This window comes from Marmota marmota, unplaced genomic scaffold (assembly GCF_001458135.2).
Source record: "Marmota marmota marmota unplaced genomic scaffold, marMar, whole genome shotgun sequence".
Classification (NCBI taxonomy): Eukaryota; Metazoa; Chordata; class Mammalia; order Rodentia; family Sciuridae; genus Marmota; species Marmota marmota.
Window position 1 is genome coordinate 26933954 of NW_026000026.1, and position 20900 is coordinate 26954853.

The window sequence follows — 20900 nt, forward strand, 5'->3', positions numbered from 1 at the left end:
AGTTTTTGAGGTTGTTTAAAGAGTAAATGAAGTAACCTATGAAAATGCCCAGCAAGGAGACCGGACTTATCAATAACCTTATGTTGGATGTCACTGCTGCTCTGAGGTTTATTAGTATTTACTACGCAGCTCCAGGGAACAAAGCAGCCTTGGATCCTTACATTCTAGTATGATTTTTTCTCAGATCCTAGCAATTGGCTTTGTTATTTAAAGCTGTGATATTCGAGGCTGGAAAACTTTTGTTGTCCCCAAAGGGCATGTTAACGTGAATGACCTTACTAATAATAACAAGTATTTATTAAGCACTTATTATTGTAAGCCATTTACATGCTTCGTCTCATTTATTTCTTACAGTATCCTATGGCGCAGGTACTTTTATTATCACTTCCATTTTACAGATGACAAAAACTGAGGTATCAAGGGATCAAATAATTTCTCCAGAAACTTCTAACTAGTAAGTGGAGGAGACTGGACTGCTTTATAGGGATGTTCAGAGATCCAGGTGGAAGGATCACCTTCCACAATGGAATTATAGGGATTGTGCCTGGTCGCTGTTGTGCCCCAGGTTAGCAGAAGTCCCGCGGCACCGCCCTAGCACAGCTCCTGAGACGGCGCGCTAGGACGGAGCGCCCCGCCCATCACCTGTAGCCCCGCCCACCCCCGCCCTTTGCCCTTNTTTTGTGTTGATCAGATTTATATTTTATCCTTGCTTTATTACTTAATAGTTATATTACTTATGCATGCCACTCAACATATATGAGTCTGGATTTTTTCTTCTGTAAATAGATGTTGTCAAAATTAAGTAAATCAATGTATGGAAAGCTCTTAGGACAATGCCTGGCACAAAATAAATATAGAATAAGTTATTAAACTGAAGTTCAGAGGATTAAGTTACTCAGCCTCAGCAATTGAGCCACAGGTTGAACCCAATTCTGCCTGACAGCAGAGTTTACATTCTTCCCATAATATTAATAATAATATACTTCACTTAAATGCCACAGTAGGTTACCTTTACTGAGTAAGCAAAACAGAAGTTAATAATTTTTCAAGGTGAAGTAGAAGTTAAGTGGTTTAATTTTAGAATATGGAATGTTTTTTTAAAGAGAAGAAATTCTTATGATTTAGTAATTTTCAAAGAACAGGATTCATGAACCTAATTTTTATTATTCTAATACTTCAAAAATTATTGAAAGGTGAAAATTGCACTTCGAACTTCAGGACACCTTCTTTTGGGAGTTGTTCGAATCTATAATAGGAAGGCAAAATATCTTTTGGCAGATTGCAGTGAAGCATTTCTTAAAATGAAGATGACATTTCGCCCAGGTATACATGCAACGTTAATTTGTCTCACTCTTGGTTCCCTTTTACATTTTTATGTTGTGTGGGCTCTTTTAATTGGCAGAACCCTGTAATTTCAGGCAAGAATAGTGAATGTAAACTTCATTTTGCTGAATCTAAGTTTCCATAGTTAAGGAAAAATTATATTCTTTCCCTTGTTCTTTTCCCGTGTTTTCAGGAAAAAGTTATGATTCCTAAAACTTGTAATGTTCCTGTGATTTGTGTAAGAAATACACTTAAAACAAGCAGATTGTGTAAGAACTCTGATATTCCATTTGTGATGTGTCATTTAGTCTGTTACGTCTGTTTTTGCTTCTATGAGAGAAATTAGAAATAGCATGACTGACAAAGTGTAAATATCAATAATTGTCATTGTTTTTAAAATTTGCAAGACTTTTAAGTTTCATGCTGTTTATGAAATATTGTCAAAATTTCCTGGCATTTTAAAGTACTGGAGATATATATAAAGCCTTCAAATTTTAGTTTATGTAGCATCTGTTCTACTTTTACTACACCCATTATTTTCTATCCTCTGTGATGGTTATTTAGATACAGTAGGTCTTTCCTTTATCATTAGTGTTTAAGTTCCCTGGCAGAAGCATCTTTGACGTTCCATTTTCTGAATCTCTTATAGTATCATCTTTTGTAGATTTAGGATTTACAGGGTTTTTTTTCTTTTTCAGTTAAAATATTTGTAGAATCTCAAGATAGATTTATACTCACACTGTGGTTCACTTGCCCAAATATAATTTCATTTATATATTCCATAAATATTTATTGATTTCATACCTTGCACCAAACATGATGTTTGACACACTGACAAACAAGATAAATAAGGTTCTTTTTAGTCTGGGGAAGAAATCAGAGGATGAAAAGGTTTAAAAAACTTATTACAATACTTACAGATTGTCATTGTGCTATAAAGGAAAATAAACAGAACACAACAACAGAAAATAACAGAAGTTCACTTAGTTGACCAGGAAAAGCCTTTCTGAAAGAACAGAATTTAAGCTCAGACTTGAAAAATGAGAAGTACCCAGTCATGTAAAAAGTCCCCGAGGGAATGACATACTAGGCAAATGAAAGTGCAAGAGCAGAGGTCTTGAGGTGAAAAAAATGCTTGACTTTTTCAGGGAACAAAAAGGCTAGTACATTTGTGGTAAGTATAACAAGTGAAGAAGAGAGTGTCTTTAGATGATGCCTAATAGATTTGTAGGACTGGAGAGGCCCCAGTTAGAAATCTGAATTTTATTTAAATGTACTCGGAAAATTGCTAAACTGTTTTAAGCATGAGAGTCATCTGATCTGTTTGCTTTTGCTTTTGCTTTTGATCTGGATGCTTTGTTAGAGAAAAAGGACTAAAGATGGACAGGAGTGGATACGGGGAAACCATTAAATAAATGAAGCAGTTGTTCAGAAAATGAACATTTAATTGGGAATGTCTTACTTTATACCACATCAATGCTTATTGAATGTAATTCTTTAATTTTCAGGACTGGTTGATCTCCCAAAAGAGAATTTTGAAGCAGCTTACAACGCTATCACATTACCAGAAGAATTTCATGATTTTGACACCCATAATATAAAGTAAATTATTTTATTTACTTTCCCTCAACTTGATTTTTTTTTGATATTTTATTGTTTTCATATTCAAATTTTGTGAAGGCAAATGGAGTGTAGTTAACAACTAAACAAGTACACAGTTGACAAAGGCTTAAATATAGTATGACATTCCGAAGTGCAACAATAAAATGTATGCTTGTATGTTTATTGAATGTTGTATGCAATATTGACAGTATATTTATCTAGTCATTCAGTAAATATTCATTGAGTGCCTTTCCTACCAGGCTCTGTTCTTATCATTGAAGAGATAGCAATGAATCAAACACAGCTTTTGGCTTCCTGGATCTTACGTTTTAGTTGAAGTAAACTGACAATAAATACACAAGTAAATACACAGTACTCCAGGAAATGGTCAGATGATAAGTATGAAGAGAATAGAAAATAAAATAGGATGGTCAGGAAAGGAATTTCTGATAAGGTAAGAACAGAAACCTGAAGGAAGTAAAGGAAAACTCATTCAATAATGTGGAAAAATGTTCTGGAAAGAACAAGTGGAAAGGCCCCAAGAACACATTTCACATTTTCAAGGAACAGAAAGGAGGCAAGTGAGATTAGATCGAGTGAATGAGGAGCTGAATGGTAGAAAAATGTGGTCAGAGATGCAAGAGGTGCAGATGATACAGGGCATTGTAGTTTGCAGTAAGTCTTTTATTTCACTCAGAGATGAAGCACAGGTGTGTTTGTTGTGGTTTTTTGTTTTTTGTGGTGCTGGGAATAGAACTCAGGATCTTGGGCATGCTAGGCAAGTGCTTTACAACTTAACTACAACCCAGTGCTCCACAGTAAGGTTTTGAATAGAGGAGCGACGAGATCTGACTTGATTGCAATGCCTTCTCTCCGGCCACTTATTATAAGGGTAAAGAGAAGAAGAAGAGAGCCCTTGAGATTATCGAAGCAGGAAGTCCTGGAGAAAGAAGATAGTATCTGTGATCAGTTCTCACTCTTCATCTTATAGAGGTGGTAGCAATTTATAGATATGTGTGGAAGGCACAGCCAACAGGATTTGCTGATGAATTGGATATGGCTCAAAAAACAAAGAGGTGAAGGATGATTATATGATTTTAGGCATGAAAACAGAATTAGGATAACTAAGGAATGTCAGGTTAAAGAAGGGGAGGGAGGGGGCTGGGAATGTGGCTCAAGCGGTAGTGCGCTCACCTGGCATGCGTGCAGCCCGGGTTCGATCCTCAGCACCACATACAAACAAAGATGTTGTGTCCGCTGATAACTAAAAAATAAAATAAAAAAAAAATATTAAAAAAAAAAAAAGAAGGGGAGGGAGAAGGAAGTAAGTTAAATCTTGCACATAAATTTTGAAGTGACTATTACACATTTCCAGTGGTCAGAATGTATGTGTTCTCCTTAATTCAGATGTTGAAATCTACCCCCTAAGGTTATTGTACAAAGAGGTGGGGCCTTTGAGTGAGTGATGATTAGATGAAGAGGATGGAGAGTGCTTGTGGATGGCATTAGTGCCCTTATAAAAGAGACCAGGGAAGGCTTCCTTGCACCTTCTACCACCTGAGGACACAGCAAGAAAGCACCATCTATGAGGAACAGGACTTCACCAGACATCCAATCTGTAGGCATCTTGATTTTGGACTTCTCAACTTCCAGAACTGCACAGTACATTTCTGTTTATAAATTACCTCATCTCATGTATTTGTTACAGCAGCCCCAAAGACTGGGAAGTCCAAAGTCAAGGTGCCAGCAGATTCAGTGTCTAGTGAGGGTCTGCTTCCTGGTTCACAGATAGCAGTCTTCTCACTGTGTCCTCATATGACAGATCTTGCAAGGCAGCTCTCTGGGACCTAATAAAGGCACTAATCCCACTTCTGAAGGCAGAGTCTTCATGACCTAGTAACTTCCCAAAGACCTCACTTCCTAATGCCGTCACATTGGTGATTAGATTTCAACCTATGAATTTGGGGGAACACAACGTTCAGGTTATGGCAGGAGTGGGCGTCTATTTTGAATGCTGTTTGTTAGCACAAGTAGGATAAAGACTGAGAACAACCATTGGATTTGGCAACTTGGATATATGTATATATAAAAAACTCATGATTATATGTGTATGTGTATGTTATGTATGTATTTATGTGTACGTATGTAGTGTATATGTATACATATAAAACTCCTGTTTATAAATAATAATATTGAGAAAATAAAAATTTTTATTTTATAATAAACCTGTTTTTTTCTTTTAAGGTTTTTTTTTTTTCTTTTTAAGGATGCTTCAAATTCATTGTGTTCTATTCTTATGTTTTCCTCAATCTTATATTCCTCTATAGTGCAATTGATGTTACAGAACACTTTACTCAAAACCAAAGTAGACCTGAAGAAATTACACTAAGAGAAGATTATGCCAATGATCTACTTTTCCAAGCAGGGAGCTTTGGTGAGAATATATCAGAAATCAAAATTACAAGTCACAATCAATTATATTTACATTTCTCTGTTGACACAATGCCAGTAGAAATATCTATAGAATGAATACTTTCATTTATAAATATAATCCCTAATAAATTTTCCCTGCCATTTTCTGGTACAATATCATCTCCAAGACTCAGTCTTAGAATGTATTTCTTTCCCAGTATACATCTCTTTGTTGACTACCTACTGTGGCAGCTGCTGTCACAGACTTACACAATACCAGAGTTTAAAGGAGCTGTTTTTGCCCTCAACTAACTTCAGGCTGGGAGAGAGACATGCAAATAAACAATTGCTATAATTAACACATATACAAATTTTTATATGTATGCTACATTAAATGTCTTCAAATATATTTCCTCCAGTGTATAATGAATATTAGTTGTAAAATAACAGATTTCAAATCAGCTTGGGGGTGAAGAATAGGAAATACTACTACTGAATAAGGGATTGATTATAAAATAGAAACTGATTTTTGAAATGTTAAAATATGTTTGGGTGAATGTACTTGACAATTGAAGTGATAAGTTTTAATTCAACTGTATAGTATTTGTTCTTTTTTTTTGGCATCTACCACACTCTGTCTTGTAACATGATATTTATACACCTTCTTTTTTAGTCAGCAAGCTTCATAAGGGTAGGATCTAAGTCATGTTCATTTTTTAATTTCTTATAGTACCCAAAACAGTGAACATAGCAGGAGGATGGCCTAAACCTGTCTTGGGTCAGGGAGGAAGGTCAAGGGTATAATGCTCAAACCACATCTCTAGTCTTGGCTTCTCATCCACACTCTCTTTATGTAACTCTTGCTATCTATAGTTGTTTCTCAAGCAGTCTGGTGAAGGACTAGTTTTATAATTTTTGTCAATTTCAAATCTGTCTATATTGTATTTTAATTTTGTATAAATAAATTACTAGACTTGAAAATGGATCATTAGAAAAATTAAAAATTTCAAGAAATAAGCCTCAAGTTTTTGTTATTAGAGTTTTAGTTACATAAAACTACTAATTGCTATAAAACTTCCTAAAGGTTTACTTCTAATTGCTATTATTTATTATGGACCAGCACCAGTCCGCAGATCATATTTTGAGTAGAATAGGTCTCTTGCTGGCTGTATTCCTAGACCTAGAAATGTGACATATTGGCAATGACATAATTATATTCTCTTAACTACCCAAAACACTCTTTACAATTTTCTCTGCAGATTCTGCTATTTTTCTTCATGCCTGAAACTTTAAGATTACTTTCAACTACACTTTCTACCATCTTCATATTAGTGCTGATTTAAAACCCACACACAGACACACACCTAAAATGTCTCTTAGGTCTTTCTATTTACTTAGCCACCAACATAATTCACCAGTACCAAAGGCCTGGAGTACAGCACCACCCACCTGCAAATCAGCCATTCTCTTCCCACATTTTACACATCTCTGCAAGAGCAGTTGTCTTTGAATTTTTTTTTTCATATCACATTTTTTGCTTAAGTACCTTGTCCTTATGACACAGTATCAAATCCCTCTGCTTATCCTTGAGGCCTTATATCAATTTATCACCTTTATTTTATCAACCTTGTTTGTCTTACTCTTAATATAGACACTTTATTCAAGTGTCTTACCATCCAATCAATACAATTTAGTTGTTCACAGTTCTGTGTGTTGTATAATTTTTTAAGAAGTGGGAAGAACATGTTCTTAAAAGATCAACAGAGTTAGATTTGAATCTGGATTTTCTCTGTTGATTTGCTCTGTTGTACTGGACTTCTCTGAACCTTACTGCCCTGTCACGAAAGTTGAGATACTACTAGCAGCATCATAGATTATTTCTTTTCTTTTCTTCTTCCTTCAGCCTTCTCCACCAATATGGGATTTTCTCTTCTTCAAAAACAACCTCAAATATTTCCTTTGAGAAATATTTAATATTAACCCATCAAATTTTGGGTTACTACATAAAATTGGGCTACTATATAAAATTGAAGGTAGTGATTATTTATTTTCTGTAATCTCAGATTCTTATGATGCTCAATGCTTAGAAGATAGTGTCTGTTCATTAAGTCCTATTCTTAACTATGCTTAACTATGCTTCTCTAGTTCATGTAATGAGCACTCAGGTAATGCTAGCCATTTTAGTGTTATCATTTTTACTGCTCTATTAACATATTCAATGGACATTATGAGTCCATTCTTTAATATTTTTAATATCTTTCCATTTTCCTAAAAAGGTAGATATGCTTCTTATTTTCCCGATTCTCCTTAGGAGTAAAACCACTGAAGCAATTGTCCTTGAAATGATGTAATGCTTGGTCAAGCAGTATTGAACCTACCTACAGTAGAGGAAATCATTTTACTATCATAGTATTTCTGCCTTCTAGGACATTATTAAACTATATCACAACTTTAAACTCTACCTTAATGTTTTTGCATTCTTTCTATTGGGAAGATTATTAAATAAACTAGAATTCTAATCTCTACTGATTAATTGAGTGACTTTAGTTGAACAATTCAAATAATTATTTCAGCTTTTCATTTCCTCATAAAATGAGGGTGAATTATGCTAGATAATATCTCATTTTCCTTCTAACCCTAAAGTTATGTGTTTCTATGACTAACTTAGCATTAATGACATATATTATTTAGGGGAAGAATCTGAAATTCTTAGAAGACATAGCTTCTTTGATGACAACATATTACTGAACTCCAGTGGTCCTTTAGTTGAACACAGTTCTGGAAGCCTTATTGGAGAAAAGTCTTTGTTCTATGACAGTGGAGATGGATTTGGAGATGAAGGAGCTGCAGGAGAAATGATTGGTATGATGTCCAGTCATATAGAAATTAAATATTTATTACTATTAGTAGATTTATTACATCAAACTAAAATTTCAGCTGTGCTTCTGTATCAAGTAGGTCAACTCATTTTTCAGACAAGCTTTCAAAATCTATGGTATATTTAAGCTAGTCTTAAGTAAATAGCCATCTGTTTAAACACATTTTCTATAAAAGTTTGGAACTACTACCCAGTTTTTATAAAGTCCTAATTTTGGGAAGGGAAGGAGTGAGTTCAGTATATCCCTCAAAATACATACTAGATTATTTGCTGGAAAACATAGCTTTCTTTGACACAAATCGTGGGACAGCTATTCTAAAGAATCTTTCTGGCATTTTATATTACCATCTTATATTTATATTATGATATTATTATAATCATAGAAATAGGGTAGACAAAAACTGAGAAAACTAAATGTATATATTTAACCCATCATCCTAGATGGGGAACACCTAAAAAAACTTCTAATATATAATATGTAATTATATAACAATATAATAATATAATTATATAATAATAGGAAAAATACTATTAAGCATAATATTAATATAATAATATATAAGCTCTAGATTATTATTTCCAACCTATTTTACTATGCCTGTGTGTCAATATCATTGAAATACTTGCAGAATCAAGAACTTTGAGCTTAGTTAAGTTTAAAAATTGTTTGTTAGCTGTTCAGATATAGTTTAAATGTCTTCCAGTTCACATTAAAACTCTTGATTATTCCTTCACAATGCCTTTGTATAAAGTAATGTTAATAAGTATTTAGTGAACAAATGACAGATTCAAGTCTGTATGACGAAAGTGTGTGTTGTTTTTTTCAAGACAATCTATTGCAGGATGATGAGAATATCCTGTTAGAAGACATGCCTTTGAACAGAGAAATCTCCCTTCCTCCTGAGCCTCCCCATGCTACAGTGGGTATGTTGAAGTTTTCCTCTGTGTAGAAAGTCAATGCAGACTAATATTGATATTAAGCCTTAGAACTTCTGAGTTCAAGCAGCAGTATAGTGCAGTGAATGATAAAGACTGTTGTCCCTCAAACTCTTAGAAGGACTCTAGATAATATAGAATAGGAGGTTGGTTCTAAGACAGGTGGAATGAAGGGTATTTAATTAGGAATGAGTTGAGTATGAGAACATGCTTAAATCCCCTGCCAAAACTATGCTTTAGAATCACTGAATATATGTTACATGGAAAGAAAAAATTTTTTAAATAGTATGACTTGACAATCTGTATACAATTTGAGAGAAATTATAAATGGAGCTATTTTCCCTATTTGAAATTCTTACAAAATATCTTAGATGATTTAGGTCTTTTAAGCTGATTTTTCTTAAAAATCAGAGGTACTGGGATTATGGCTCAGAGGTAGAGCACTTGCGTAGCATGCATGAGGCACTGGGTTCAATCCTCAGCAACACATAAAAATAAAATAAAGATATGTGTCCACCTATAACTAAAAAATAAATATTTAAAGAAATTAGAGGTACNTGCCTGCGGGCTCCTGCGGCGGTCCTGGTCTGTGTTCCGCCCTCCGGGGAGTGGTCTGCTGAGGAGACCCGGGCGTCTCTGCCGGCCGCTTCGCGGACCGCGTCCGGGCGCCTCCCTTTTCCTCTCCGCCCTGGGGTCTCCCACTCGGCTCGCCCAGGCGCCCGCCCCTGCCCTACTCTCCTGCGCCGCTGTCACCCAGCAGCCCGGGCGCTGGCGCCTCCTTCCACGCACTGTCATTGGCTTTACTCCGCATGAAGCAGAGTCAATCTAGGAAGAATCCCCAGGGTTGTGGGGTATTGGAGGGGTGATTTTTTGGGTGAGGAGGATTGGTTTGATTAGTATATGCTTAAGAAAATCAATATCTCAAAGAAAAAGAAAAATCGCAGGGTCTAGGTTTTTTTTTTTTTTTTTTTTTTTTTTTTTTTTAAACCGGTTACTTAAAAGGTCCTTTTAAAGGATCTCTCATCTGGGAGCAATTTCAGAAGATAAATTGGACTTTATTCAAGAAGCCCAAAGACACCCATTAGAAAGGAAAGTGGAGCCAACGCAAGGCATAAACCTCAAACATCGAAATCTCTAGGTGTCCCGCGGGGGTTGTGGTTTGGTAATTGCACAACCTATAGTTTTGAGCATAAGGAGGTGATTCTGGCGGTGAAAATGAGCATTGATCAAAGTTCACCTCCGTTTATAATTCCGTGGCCGACGTTGTGTTCATTTTGGCTCAATGTTCTCTTATCCAAACTTGAAATAGAAAAGAAGCTTCAGTAACCTTAGTTTAAGGTTACTTACATGTAGGCAGTACTTGATTCTTCTCTAGGAGTCAGCCAAAGTGCTGTAACATCTCTTCTCACTTTGGGCTTCATTATGGAGCCTTAAAATGTAATCTGTAGTACAGTTTGCACCCTAGGTACGGGTATGACTGCACATATGCTGTGACTCTACATCGTGTACAACCAGAGAAATGAAAAGTTGTGCTCCATTTGTGTACAATGAATCGAAATACATTCTGCTGTCATGTATAACTAATTAGAACAACAACAACAACAAAGAATAGTACAGTTTGTAGAAATGTATAGTACTTGTCTTCAAGTGAGGATTTTTTTTTGTTACCATTCTTATTTCAAAATGTTTAAATTTGTTTCTTTTCTTGCCACCTCTGATTCATTTCAAACCTATAGTTTCGTTTTGTCTTCATTTTTCTCTTCTGATAGTCCTTTAGAATTCTACTGTCTTAACTTCAAAAATTAGTCAAATAAACCAGAGCATCTTGAAGAAAACAAAGAAATTCAACACTTGAATATGAATCAATGATCCCAACACTTCTCAAATTCTCAAAATCCTGTTTCTTAGTTTTGTCCACTTTTTCCTATTCTATTGTTTCCCATAACCATCTCCTATTTCTTCAGCCTTTCTCCTTTATTTATTTGACCGCATTAGTATGATCTCAAATTCTGTATAGTATAAAATAAAACCTAGGAAGAGATCATTGATTAGGATACATTTAAACCAGATATAGTTAACAAACTATTAGAGCTCTGTCATTAGTTTATAATTTGTGCGTGGGGGTGGGGACTGGGGACTGAATGAACCTAGAGGTGCTCTAGCTGAGCTACATCCCCAGTATTTTCATTTTTTATTTCAAGACAGCAGCTTGCTGAGTTGCATAGGATCTTGCTAAGTTGTTGAGACTGGCCTGGAACTTGCATTCTTTCTGCTCAGCCTCCTAAGTGGCTGGGATTAGAGGCATGCCCCATCACCCCTGGCCTGACATTAGTTTATTATTTTATATTCTAAATAAACTTCTCTTTTTTTCAAGAAAATATTTTGAAATATATTGAATTAAAGAATCTGTTATTTTATAGAATTGATAAGAATGTATTTGCTTGCTGTAAAATAGTCCTGAGAGGTTTTTATTATCAAATTTTAAGTAACTTTTCATTTTCTCTCTAATTTATTAAAAATTACTAAGGAATACAGGCAACATGTTCTACACCCATGTGCTTATGAGTAAACGAGGGCCACTGGCCAAAATATGGCTCGCAGCTCACTGGGAGAAGAAACTTACAAAGGCTCATGTATTTGAATGTAATCTAGAGATAACCATTGAAAAAATTCTTTCACCTAAGGTATGTTACCGATTAAAATGATAGTTCTTATTTTCCATGACTTCTGAAGAGGAAAGGACTTAAAATATATTGGCAAGAAAAAAGAAAATTTCTTGTCTAATGTTCTTTTTTTTTTTTTAATTTTTAGTCTTAGACACAATATCTTTATTTTATTTATTTATTTTTATGTGGTGCTGAGGATTGAACCCAGTGCCTCATAAGTCCTAGGCAAGTACTCTACCACTGAGATAAAACCCCAGCCCCTTGTGTAATTCTTTAACATGGAAGCTGATGAAATGGATTCAGGCACAGGGCATTTATATCATAAAATACATTTGCAAAGCAATTTTACTTCTCATATGATTACTTTAATTGTATTGCATTTATTGCCTGAACATATATCAGTTTTGGGCTGGGGCTGGGGCTCAGCGGTAACACACTTGCCTGACATGTGTGAGGCACTGGGTTCGATTCTTAGCACCACATATAAATAAATAAATAAAGGTCTATCAACAACTTAAAAATATATATATTTAAAAAATATCAGTTTCCGTTGGTAATTGTATCATATATTTATCATAAATACACTGGGCCCTGAAGAAAAAAGGGCATATTCTATGCATATTTTGTAATATTTCATATTCCCTAACAAAATACTGCTATACATAGTAGGTACCTGATAAGTACTTATTAGAAAATAATGAATGAATGAATTGGGAGCATAGGAAAAAGAAGGAAAATTAATTATAAATTTAAAAATATGTGAAATTATATCATAAACAAGAGTATTATGTTCATTATAAAACTATAAAACAACTATTAGAATTTATATGAAAATATTATAGCTCAAAACAAATATTAGAATTTGCATAAAAATTTGATATTTTTATATTAAGTGTCTTTCTGCTTGAGAAAAGGATGAATTATAATTAAAAAGCTACTATGGGCTGGGCACTGGGTTAGACTATTAATTTTTTAAATTTCCACAACAGCCCTCTGAAATCAACTTCTTTTGGCCTCAATGAAGTGTGGTAGTTGGCATGAACTTTTGTGTTGATCAGATTTATATTTTATCCTTGCTTTATTACTTAATAGTTATATTACTTATGCATGCCACTCAACATATATGAGTCTGGATTTTTTCTTCTGTAAATAGATGTTGTCAAAATTAAGTAAATCAATGTATGGAAAGCTCTTAGGACAATGCCTGGCACAAAATAAATATAGAATAAGTTATTAAACTGAAGTTCAGAGGATTAAGTTACTCAGCCTCAGCAATTGAGCCACAGGTTGAACCCAATTCTGCCTGACAGCAGAGTTTACATTCTTCCCATAATATTAATAATAATATACTTCACTTAAATGCCACAGTAGGTTACCTTTACTGAGTAAGCAAAACAGAAGTTAATAATTTTTCAAGGTGAAGTAGAAGTTAAGTGGTTTAATTTTAGAATATGGAATGTTTTTTTAAAGAGAAGAAATTCTTATGATTTAGTAATTTTCAAAGAACAGGATTCATGAACCTAATTTTTATTATTCTAATACTTCAAAAATTATTGAAAGGTGAAAATTGCACTTCGAACTTCAGGACACCTTCTTTTGGGAGTTGTTCGAATCTATAATAGGAAGGCAAAATATCTTTTGGCAGATTGCAGTGAAGCATTTCTTAAAATGAAGATGACATTTCGCCCAGGTATACATGCAACGTTAATTTGTCTCACTCTTGGTTCCCTTTTACATTTTTATGTTGTGTGGGCTCTTTTAATTGGCAGAACCCTGTAATTTCAGGCAAGAATAGTGAATGTAAACTTCATTTTGCTGAATCTAAGTTTCCATAGTTAAGGAAAAATTATATTCTTTCCCTTGTTCTTTTCCCGTGTTTTCAGGAAAAAGTTATGATTCCTAAAACTTGTAATGTTCCTGTGATTTGTGTAAGAAATACACTTAAAACAAGCAGATTGTGTAAGAACTCTGATATTCCATTTGTGATGTGTCATTTAGTCTGTTACGTCTGTTTTTGCTTCTATGAGAGAAATTAGAAATAGCATGACTGACAAAGTGTAAATATCAATAATTGTCATTGTTTTTAAAATTTGCAAGACTTTTAAGTTTCATGCTGTTTATGAAATATTGTCAAAATTTCCTGGCATTTTAAAGTACTGGAGATATATATAAAGCCTTCAAATTTTAGTTTATGTAGCATCTGTTCTACTTTTACTACACCCATTATTTTCTATCCTCTGTGATGGTTATTTAGATACAGTAGGTCTTTCCTTTATCATTAGTGTTTAAGTTCCCTGGCAGAAGCATCTTTGACGTTCCATTTTCTGAATCTCTTATAGTATCATCTTTTGTAGATTTAGGATTTACAGGGTTTTTTTTCTTTTTCAGTTAAAATATTTGTAGAATCTCAAGATAGATTTATACTCACACTGTGGTTCACTTGCCCAAATATAATTTCATTTATATATTCCATAAATATTTATTGATTTCATACCTTGCACCAAACATGATGTTTGACACACTGACAAACAAGATAAATAAGGTTCTTTTTAGTCTGGGGAAGAAATCAGAGGATGAAAAGGTTTAAAAAACTTATTACAATACTTACAGATTGTCATTGTGCTATAAAGGAAAATAAACAGAACACAACAACAGAAAATAACAGAAGTTCACTTAGTTGACCAGGAAAAGCCTTTCTGAAAGAACAGAATTTAAGCTCAGACTTGAAAAATGAGAAGTACCCAGTCATGTAAAAAGTCCCCGAGGGAATGACATACTAGGCAAATGAAAGTGCAAGAGCAGAGGTCTTGAGGTGAAAAAAATGCTTGACTTTTTCAGGGAACAAAAAGGCTAGTACATTTGTGGTAAGTATAACAAGTGAAGAAGAGAGTGTCTTTAGATGATGCCTAATAGATTTGTAGGACTGGAGAGGCCCCAGTTAGAAATCTGAATTTTATTTAAATGTACTCGGAAAATTGCTAAACTGTTTTAAGCATGAGAGTCATCTGATCTGTTTGCTTTTGCTTTTGCTTTTGATCTGGATGCTTTGTTAGAGAAAAAGGACTAAAGATGGACAGGAGTGGATACGGGGAAACCATTAAATAAATGAAGCAGTTGTTCAGAAAATGAACATTTAATTGGGAATGTCTTACTTTATACCACATCAATGCTTATTGAATGTAATTCTTTAATTTTCAGGACTGGTTGATCTCCCAAAAGAGAATTTTGAAGCAGCTTACAACGCTATCACATTACCAGAAGAATTTCATGATTTTGACACCCATAATATAAAGTAAATTATTTTATTTACTTTCCCTCAACTTGATTTTTTTTTGATATTTTATTGTTTTCATATTCAAATTTTGTGAAGGCAAATGGAGTGTAGTTAACAACTAAACAAGTACACAGTTGACAAAGGCTTAAATATAGTATGACATTCCGAAGTGCAACAATAAAATGTATGCTTGTATGTTTATTGAATGTTGTATGCAATATTGACAGTATATTTATCTAGTCATTCAGTAAATATTCATTGAGTGCCTTTCCTACCAGGCTCTGTTCTTATCATTGAAGAGATAGCAATGAATCAAACACAGCTTTTGGCTTCCTGGATCTTACGTTTTAGTTGAAGTAAACTGACAATAAATACACAAGTAAATACACAGTACTCCAGGAAATGGTCAGATGATAAGTATGAAGAGAATAGAAAATAAAATAGGATGGTCAGGAAAGGAATTTCTGATAAGGTAAGAACAGAAACCTGAAGGAAGTAAAGGAAAACTCATTCAATAATGTGGAAAAATGTTCTGGAAAGAACAAGTGGAAAGGCCCCAAGAACACATTTCACATTTTCAAGGAACAGAAAGGAGGCAAGTGAGATTAGATCGAGTGAATGAGGAGCTGAATGGTAGAAAAATGTGGTCAGAGATGCAAGAGGTGCAGATGATACAGGGCATTGTAGTTTGCAGTAAGTCTTTTATTTCACTCAGAGATGAAGCACAGGTGTGTTTGTTGTGGTTTTTTGTTTTTTGTGGTGCTGGGAATAGAACTCAGGATCTTGGGCATGCTAGGCAAGTGCTTTACAACTTAACTACAACCCAGTGCTCCACAGTAAGGTTTTGAATAGAGGAGCGACGAGATCTGACTTGATTGCAATGCCTTCTCTCCGGCCACTTATTATAAGGGTAAAGAGAAGAAGAAGAGAGCCCTTGAGATTATCGAAGCAGGAAGTCCTGGAGAAAGAAGATAGTATCTGTGATCAGTTCTCACTCTTCATCTTATAGAGGTGGTAGCAATTTATAGATATGTGTGGAAGGCACAGCCAACAGGATTTGCTGATGAATTGGATATGGCTCAAAAAACAAAGAGGTGAAGGATGATTATATGATTTTAGGCATGAAAACAGAATTAGGATAACTAAGGAATGTCAGGTTAAAGAAGGGGAGGGAGGGGGCTGGGAATGTGGCTCAAGCGGTAGTGCGCTCACCTGGCATGCGTGCAGCCCGGGTTCGATCCTCAGCACCACATACAAACAAAGATGTTGTGTCCGCTGATAACTAAAAAATAAATATTTAAAGAAATTAGAGGTACAACTAGCCTGATTTTGATTCTTCAAGATTTTTGATGTTGTATTTACTTTCCAAAACAATAATCAAAATTGAAAATGTAAAAGGAGGAGTAAAATTTTAGTTTTGGTTCTTTATGAGTCAATTGATAAGTGATCCAACAGAATATAAATATTTGAATGGACATATCAAATTTATGTCAGTCATATATTGCTACTACTGTTGTTACTGCCACTGAGTGTAGCCTACCTTTAAATGACTTGTGTGCACAGAGAATGATGATACTCGACTCACCTAAATACTGTGGGTCCCAGTCCATATAATCCTGAGTCTCTTCATCTCTATTAAATATATGAGTCTAAGAATTAGATAAGGCTCCCATTAGCAATGTAGATCTCTGCTTTTACTTTAACTCTCATAGTCTTCTAGCTTACAACATGACTATATGTTTTTATAATTACTTTTATGGTGTCATTGATTAGTAGAACCAGATAATCCAGATTACATGCGTCTACCTGAAAATGAAAAAATGAATGAAACAACATTATTGTCAAATGAAGAGGAAGGATTTACTCTTGATCCAATCGATGTTTCAGGTCAGAGGCACTATTTATCTCCAACACACTGCTATCATGTTTACCTTGAGATATTTGTAGTAATCCACAAAATATTCTAAGAGGTAGTCAATCTAGTAAAAGCATTTGTAATACAATAGGAGAAGAGCATGAAGGAAATTTGAGATGATTCTTTCATTATACTCATTCCTGTTTGAATAATACATCCAGTTTGGGAAACTGGAAAATTAAAAACTGAGTTTAGTTCAGGAAGTTATTAAGCCATTATTCTGTGCTGGGGGTAGGAATGAAGAAGACATGGTTCCTGCCTTTAAGAAGTTTTCAGTACAATCAAGATAAATAAACATGCAAGTGAATATAGGGCAGAAGAAAGGCATTGTGCCCTCTAACATTTAGCCTCTGACATTTAACATGTTTTTAGAAATAAACAGTAAGTATGAATCTCATATGTAAATAGGTCCTTTAGGATTATACTAATATTAGGATTATACTAATATTAATATATAATTTTAAATTATACTATTTAAAACTAGAATATTCTCATTTTAAATAGTATAATTGATATAGATTTCAGTTTATAAACTGAGGCATGCAAAGAATAAAGCGTTCCAATTTTTTCTTTACTGAATTTAACTCTGAGCTGCTATCCCACATGGCTGGTGGGAAATTCAATCTGCACAACTCCCCTATGTTCTTGGAGTGTTGTAGTACCAAAGTTTAGGGGAAGGGTGTGAGACGTGAACCTGTAGTCATCAGCTACACCAGTTAGTAGTGACCACTGTCCCAGCTCCACAGCCAGCTGTATAGTGTCTTGTGCTCCCAGGATTTTTACTAAAGCACACCAACAAGCAGGTTTATGTTTTTTCTGGCTCCATCTGATCTGGGATCTTCATAGACTGGGAAATCTAATCCTTGCTCCCCTTTTGCAGCTTTACTAAAGAAAAGCTTGACTTCTGCTTTCTGCCTGGTAAAATTCCCTAAAGGAGTGAAATTCCACAGACCTAGCTTCCTACCTTGAATTTATACATGAATTTAATTAGAGGAGAGGAAAATACACTGGACAAATACAAATGAATGTTTCAGAAGGTTATCCTGGTACATAGGCATTTTAAGGAACCTTCAGATTGGTTAACTTCCCTCTCAATGGAGCCTCTGCTTCAAGCTTCCTCAGATGCCTACTTAGCAAGTCAACAGTGTCCCTCATGAGTACTTTCAAGCAGCACCTTTAAAAATATATCAGCTTTTGGCTGCTCAGGAATTCTAGTTGTGCAGAGACTTTACAAAGCATCATGTTCAGAAAATAATGGATTTTCTTCCCAGTGCAACTCTGCAGGTTGTAGACATTTCTTAGACATGCAGTGCCTAGAGTATTATTTTATCAAGCTACACAACCAGTCACATTTATGCCTCTTTCTTATATTTAGACATTGCTGAGAAAAGGAAAAGCAAAAAGAGAAAACTGCTCATTGATCCAGTCAAGGAGATCAGTAGCAAAACTATGCATAAGCAACTTACTTCCTTTGCGGATACACTCATGGTTTTGGAACTTGCACCTCCTACCCAGAGATTAATGATGTGGAAGAAGAAGGGAGGAGTGGACACCCTGCTGTCAACTGCTGCCCAGGATCTGACTCATGCTGAACTGAAAATGGTAATCGTTTCCCTTCTATCACATGAGTGCAATGTTTGTTTAAAATTAAATAAATACTTATTTGAATACATATGTGCAACAGAATTTGAACTTGTAAAAAATGGCTCCTCATTTTAAAATTAATTTGTTGGAGATCTATCTATCTATCTATATCTATGAATTATAATTTCTGCTTTTTAGCATCTATGCTTATGCTTTATTGGATTGCTTTACTGGGGAAAAGAAACAGGAAATAAAAATGTATGTTTTTACAGTTATTTACAAAGTGCTTTCTGTCCTCTGGCTTTAAACTTGGAAGAAAATTGATACAGAAGGAGTCAGTAAGGGAAGAAGTGGGAAACCAATACATAATAGGTGAGATTTCCTAATTCTGTTGATGTTGAGGGGAATGTGGAAACAAAAGTTTCAACTTACATTTTAAAATGAAAATGGAATCCAATTCCATATTTTTTTAGTAGAAAGGCTATCTCTAGAAAAATATGTTAATTTAAAAGTTACTTCAGTATTGCATTTTTCTGCTTTTCAGATCAATTTTTGTTCCAGATACTTCATTAAAAAGATGAAATATTATTCTTATTCTTACTCTTTCTTACTTTACCATCCCCAAAAGTCGTACTCACAAACCCTCAAAAAAGAAAATATTTATATCTATCAGGATAATGTTTAACTTTAAAACAACTAACATGAAAAACTATATAGGAACAAGAGCTATATAATTAAACTGAGGCAGATATTACCATCCACCCAGAGGTACACGGAGTATTAATAATAGCTGATTATTATTGTGACAATTATAAAGTAATAATAAAACCAACTTCTGTTGTCAGTGAGCCTCCACTTCCCAATCTACTGAAAGCATTAAAATGTAGTGAACAACGTAATGAAGTTGAGCTATCCACGTTGTCTTGTGAGTGAACGTGTGAACGTGTGAGTGTGGAGGGGACTGCTGACAGAGGATGGGAGTGAGGTGATAAGAGACAGAGGAGGGGAGTGGAAGATCAACATGGTAGACATAGGGGAACTATAAGAAAGTTTGTGTACCCTTTGATTAAATTCGTGGATTCCAACTGGTCTCCAAAGTTTTCTTTTGTAACAGCCATATCTCAATTCAAGTTTGAAAGGTACTTTGTTTGACAGCTTGAAAGAACTTTACTTTCCTTGATAATTCAGAGGTCTCCAGGGTAGAAGAACCACATTACCAGAAAGAGTTAATTCAACCCCAAACTTGGAAGGATGTGATTGATGAATTTAAGGGTAACTCTCATGAGAATATCAATAAACATATTAACTCTGAGGTAAGTTAACCAGAGAGAATCACAAAAATGTTCTTTTTCTGACAACTTATAGTGAAGGACTGTTGCCTCTGATAGATCTTCTTACATTGACAGTTCATATTTCATCTTAAAATGTTCTATAGTTTCTTTAGTAAGTGAAAGTACTATAAGATAAAGCATTATTTTTATTTGTAAGGCAATATTCTTTACAAGTTTAGAACAGTGATTCACAGAGTAGAATTATTTCACACTGAAATTGTATTTTACATGATATATGAAGTGAATGATAGTCAATCCTTGAATTTGGCTATGTACTGAGAATCTTACTAGGCCCCACGTTCAATATGTCATGTAATCTTTTAGGACTCTAGCCAGTAAACATATGTTTTATTTCTCATTATAAGTTCACCCTTCCTACCTCTAAGAACATTTTAGACCTACCAGTGACCTTGACCTTCAATCTGAAAGATTATCTGAAGTCTATGACCAAAATAAATTTTAAAATTTTTATTTAAAGACATAATTTTTATTTGAAAAACAGCTATTTGAAAACATAATTGGAAACAATGTGCTTTAAAATATGTTCTCAATTGTCACTTTATTAATGGCACAAATGTAATATTATAGTTATACCAGATAAAAATAAACCAGTGCTTTTCTGGTCTCTTCTATCTTCACTGTATTTGATAACCACTCAGGGAATTCAAAGTTAACCCACATTGAAACTGAATGCCCTTGGAAGGAAATACAGCTTCACAGTGCATTAAACAGAACATGTATTACTAAATACTTGATAATATATTAGATACGTACTGGGTTGCCAGTACCATCTTCTGTGTTTGGGCTCTGGCATTTCTTATAATGTACCTACTGAAAATTGTAACTAGGTAAACTTACTTAGTTTATGATTTTTGAAAGGAATATGGAAGTGAAGTTATCACAGATATATTAACAATACAGATTTTTTTTTTCAATCTTGGAATGGAAGGAAGGAGATTGATGTACTGGTTCTTTGGAA

General features: G+C 34.5%; 1 protein-coding gene and 1 long non-coding RNA gene across 3 annotated transcripts in view; both read left to right on the forward strand.

Moving 5' to 3' along the window:
- Positions 1-360: 360 nt before the first annotated feature.
- Rad21l1 (RAD21 cohesin complex component like 1) overlaps positions 361-20900 on the forward strand; it is a 28934-nt gene continuing 8394 nt past the window's right edge. Inside the window, exons 1-10 of the mRNA XM_015486393.2 lie at positions 361-369; positions 1194-1323; positions 2832-2925; positions 5253-5359; positions 8029-8199; positions 9044-9139; positions 16865-16978; positions 18382-18608; positions 18863-18962; positions 19779-19903. Coding sequence (XP_015341879.1) covers positions 361-369; positions 1194-1323; positions 2832-2925; positions 5253-5359; positions 8029-8199; positions 9044-9139; positions 16865-16978; positions 18382-18608; positions 18863-18962; positions 19779-19903 — 1173 coding nt within the window. The remainder of the gene's footprint in view (positions 370-1193; positions 1324-2831; positions 2926-5252; positions 5360-8028; positions 8200-9043; positions 9140-16864; positions 16979-18381; positions 18609-18862; positions 18963-19778; positions 19904-20900) is intronic.
- LOC125619028 lies at positions 11637-15131 on the forward strand. 2 transcript variants are annotated; one of them, XR_007350489.1, is made up of 2 exons: positions 11637-11835; positions 15016-15131. It is a non-coding gene; the product is annotated as an uncharacterized LOC125619028 (long non-coding RNA). The 2 variants fall into 2 exon arrangements; XR_007350490.1 differs by lacking the exon at positions 11637-11835 and adding an exon at positions 12883-13507.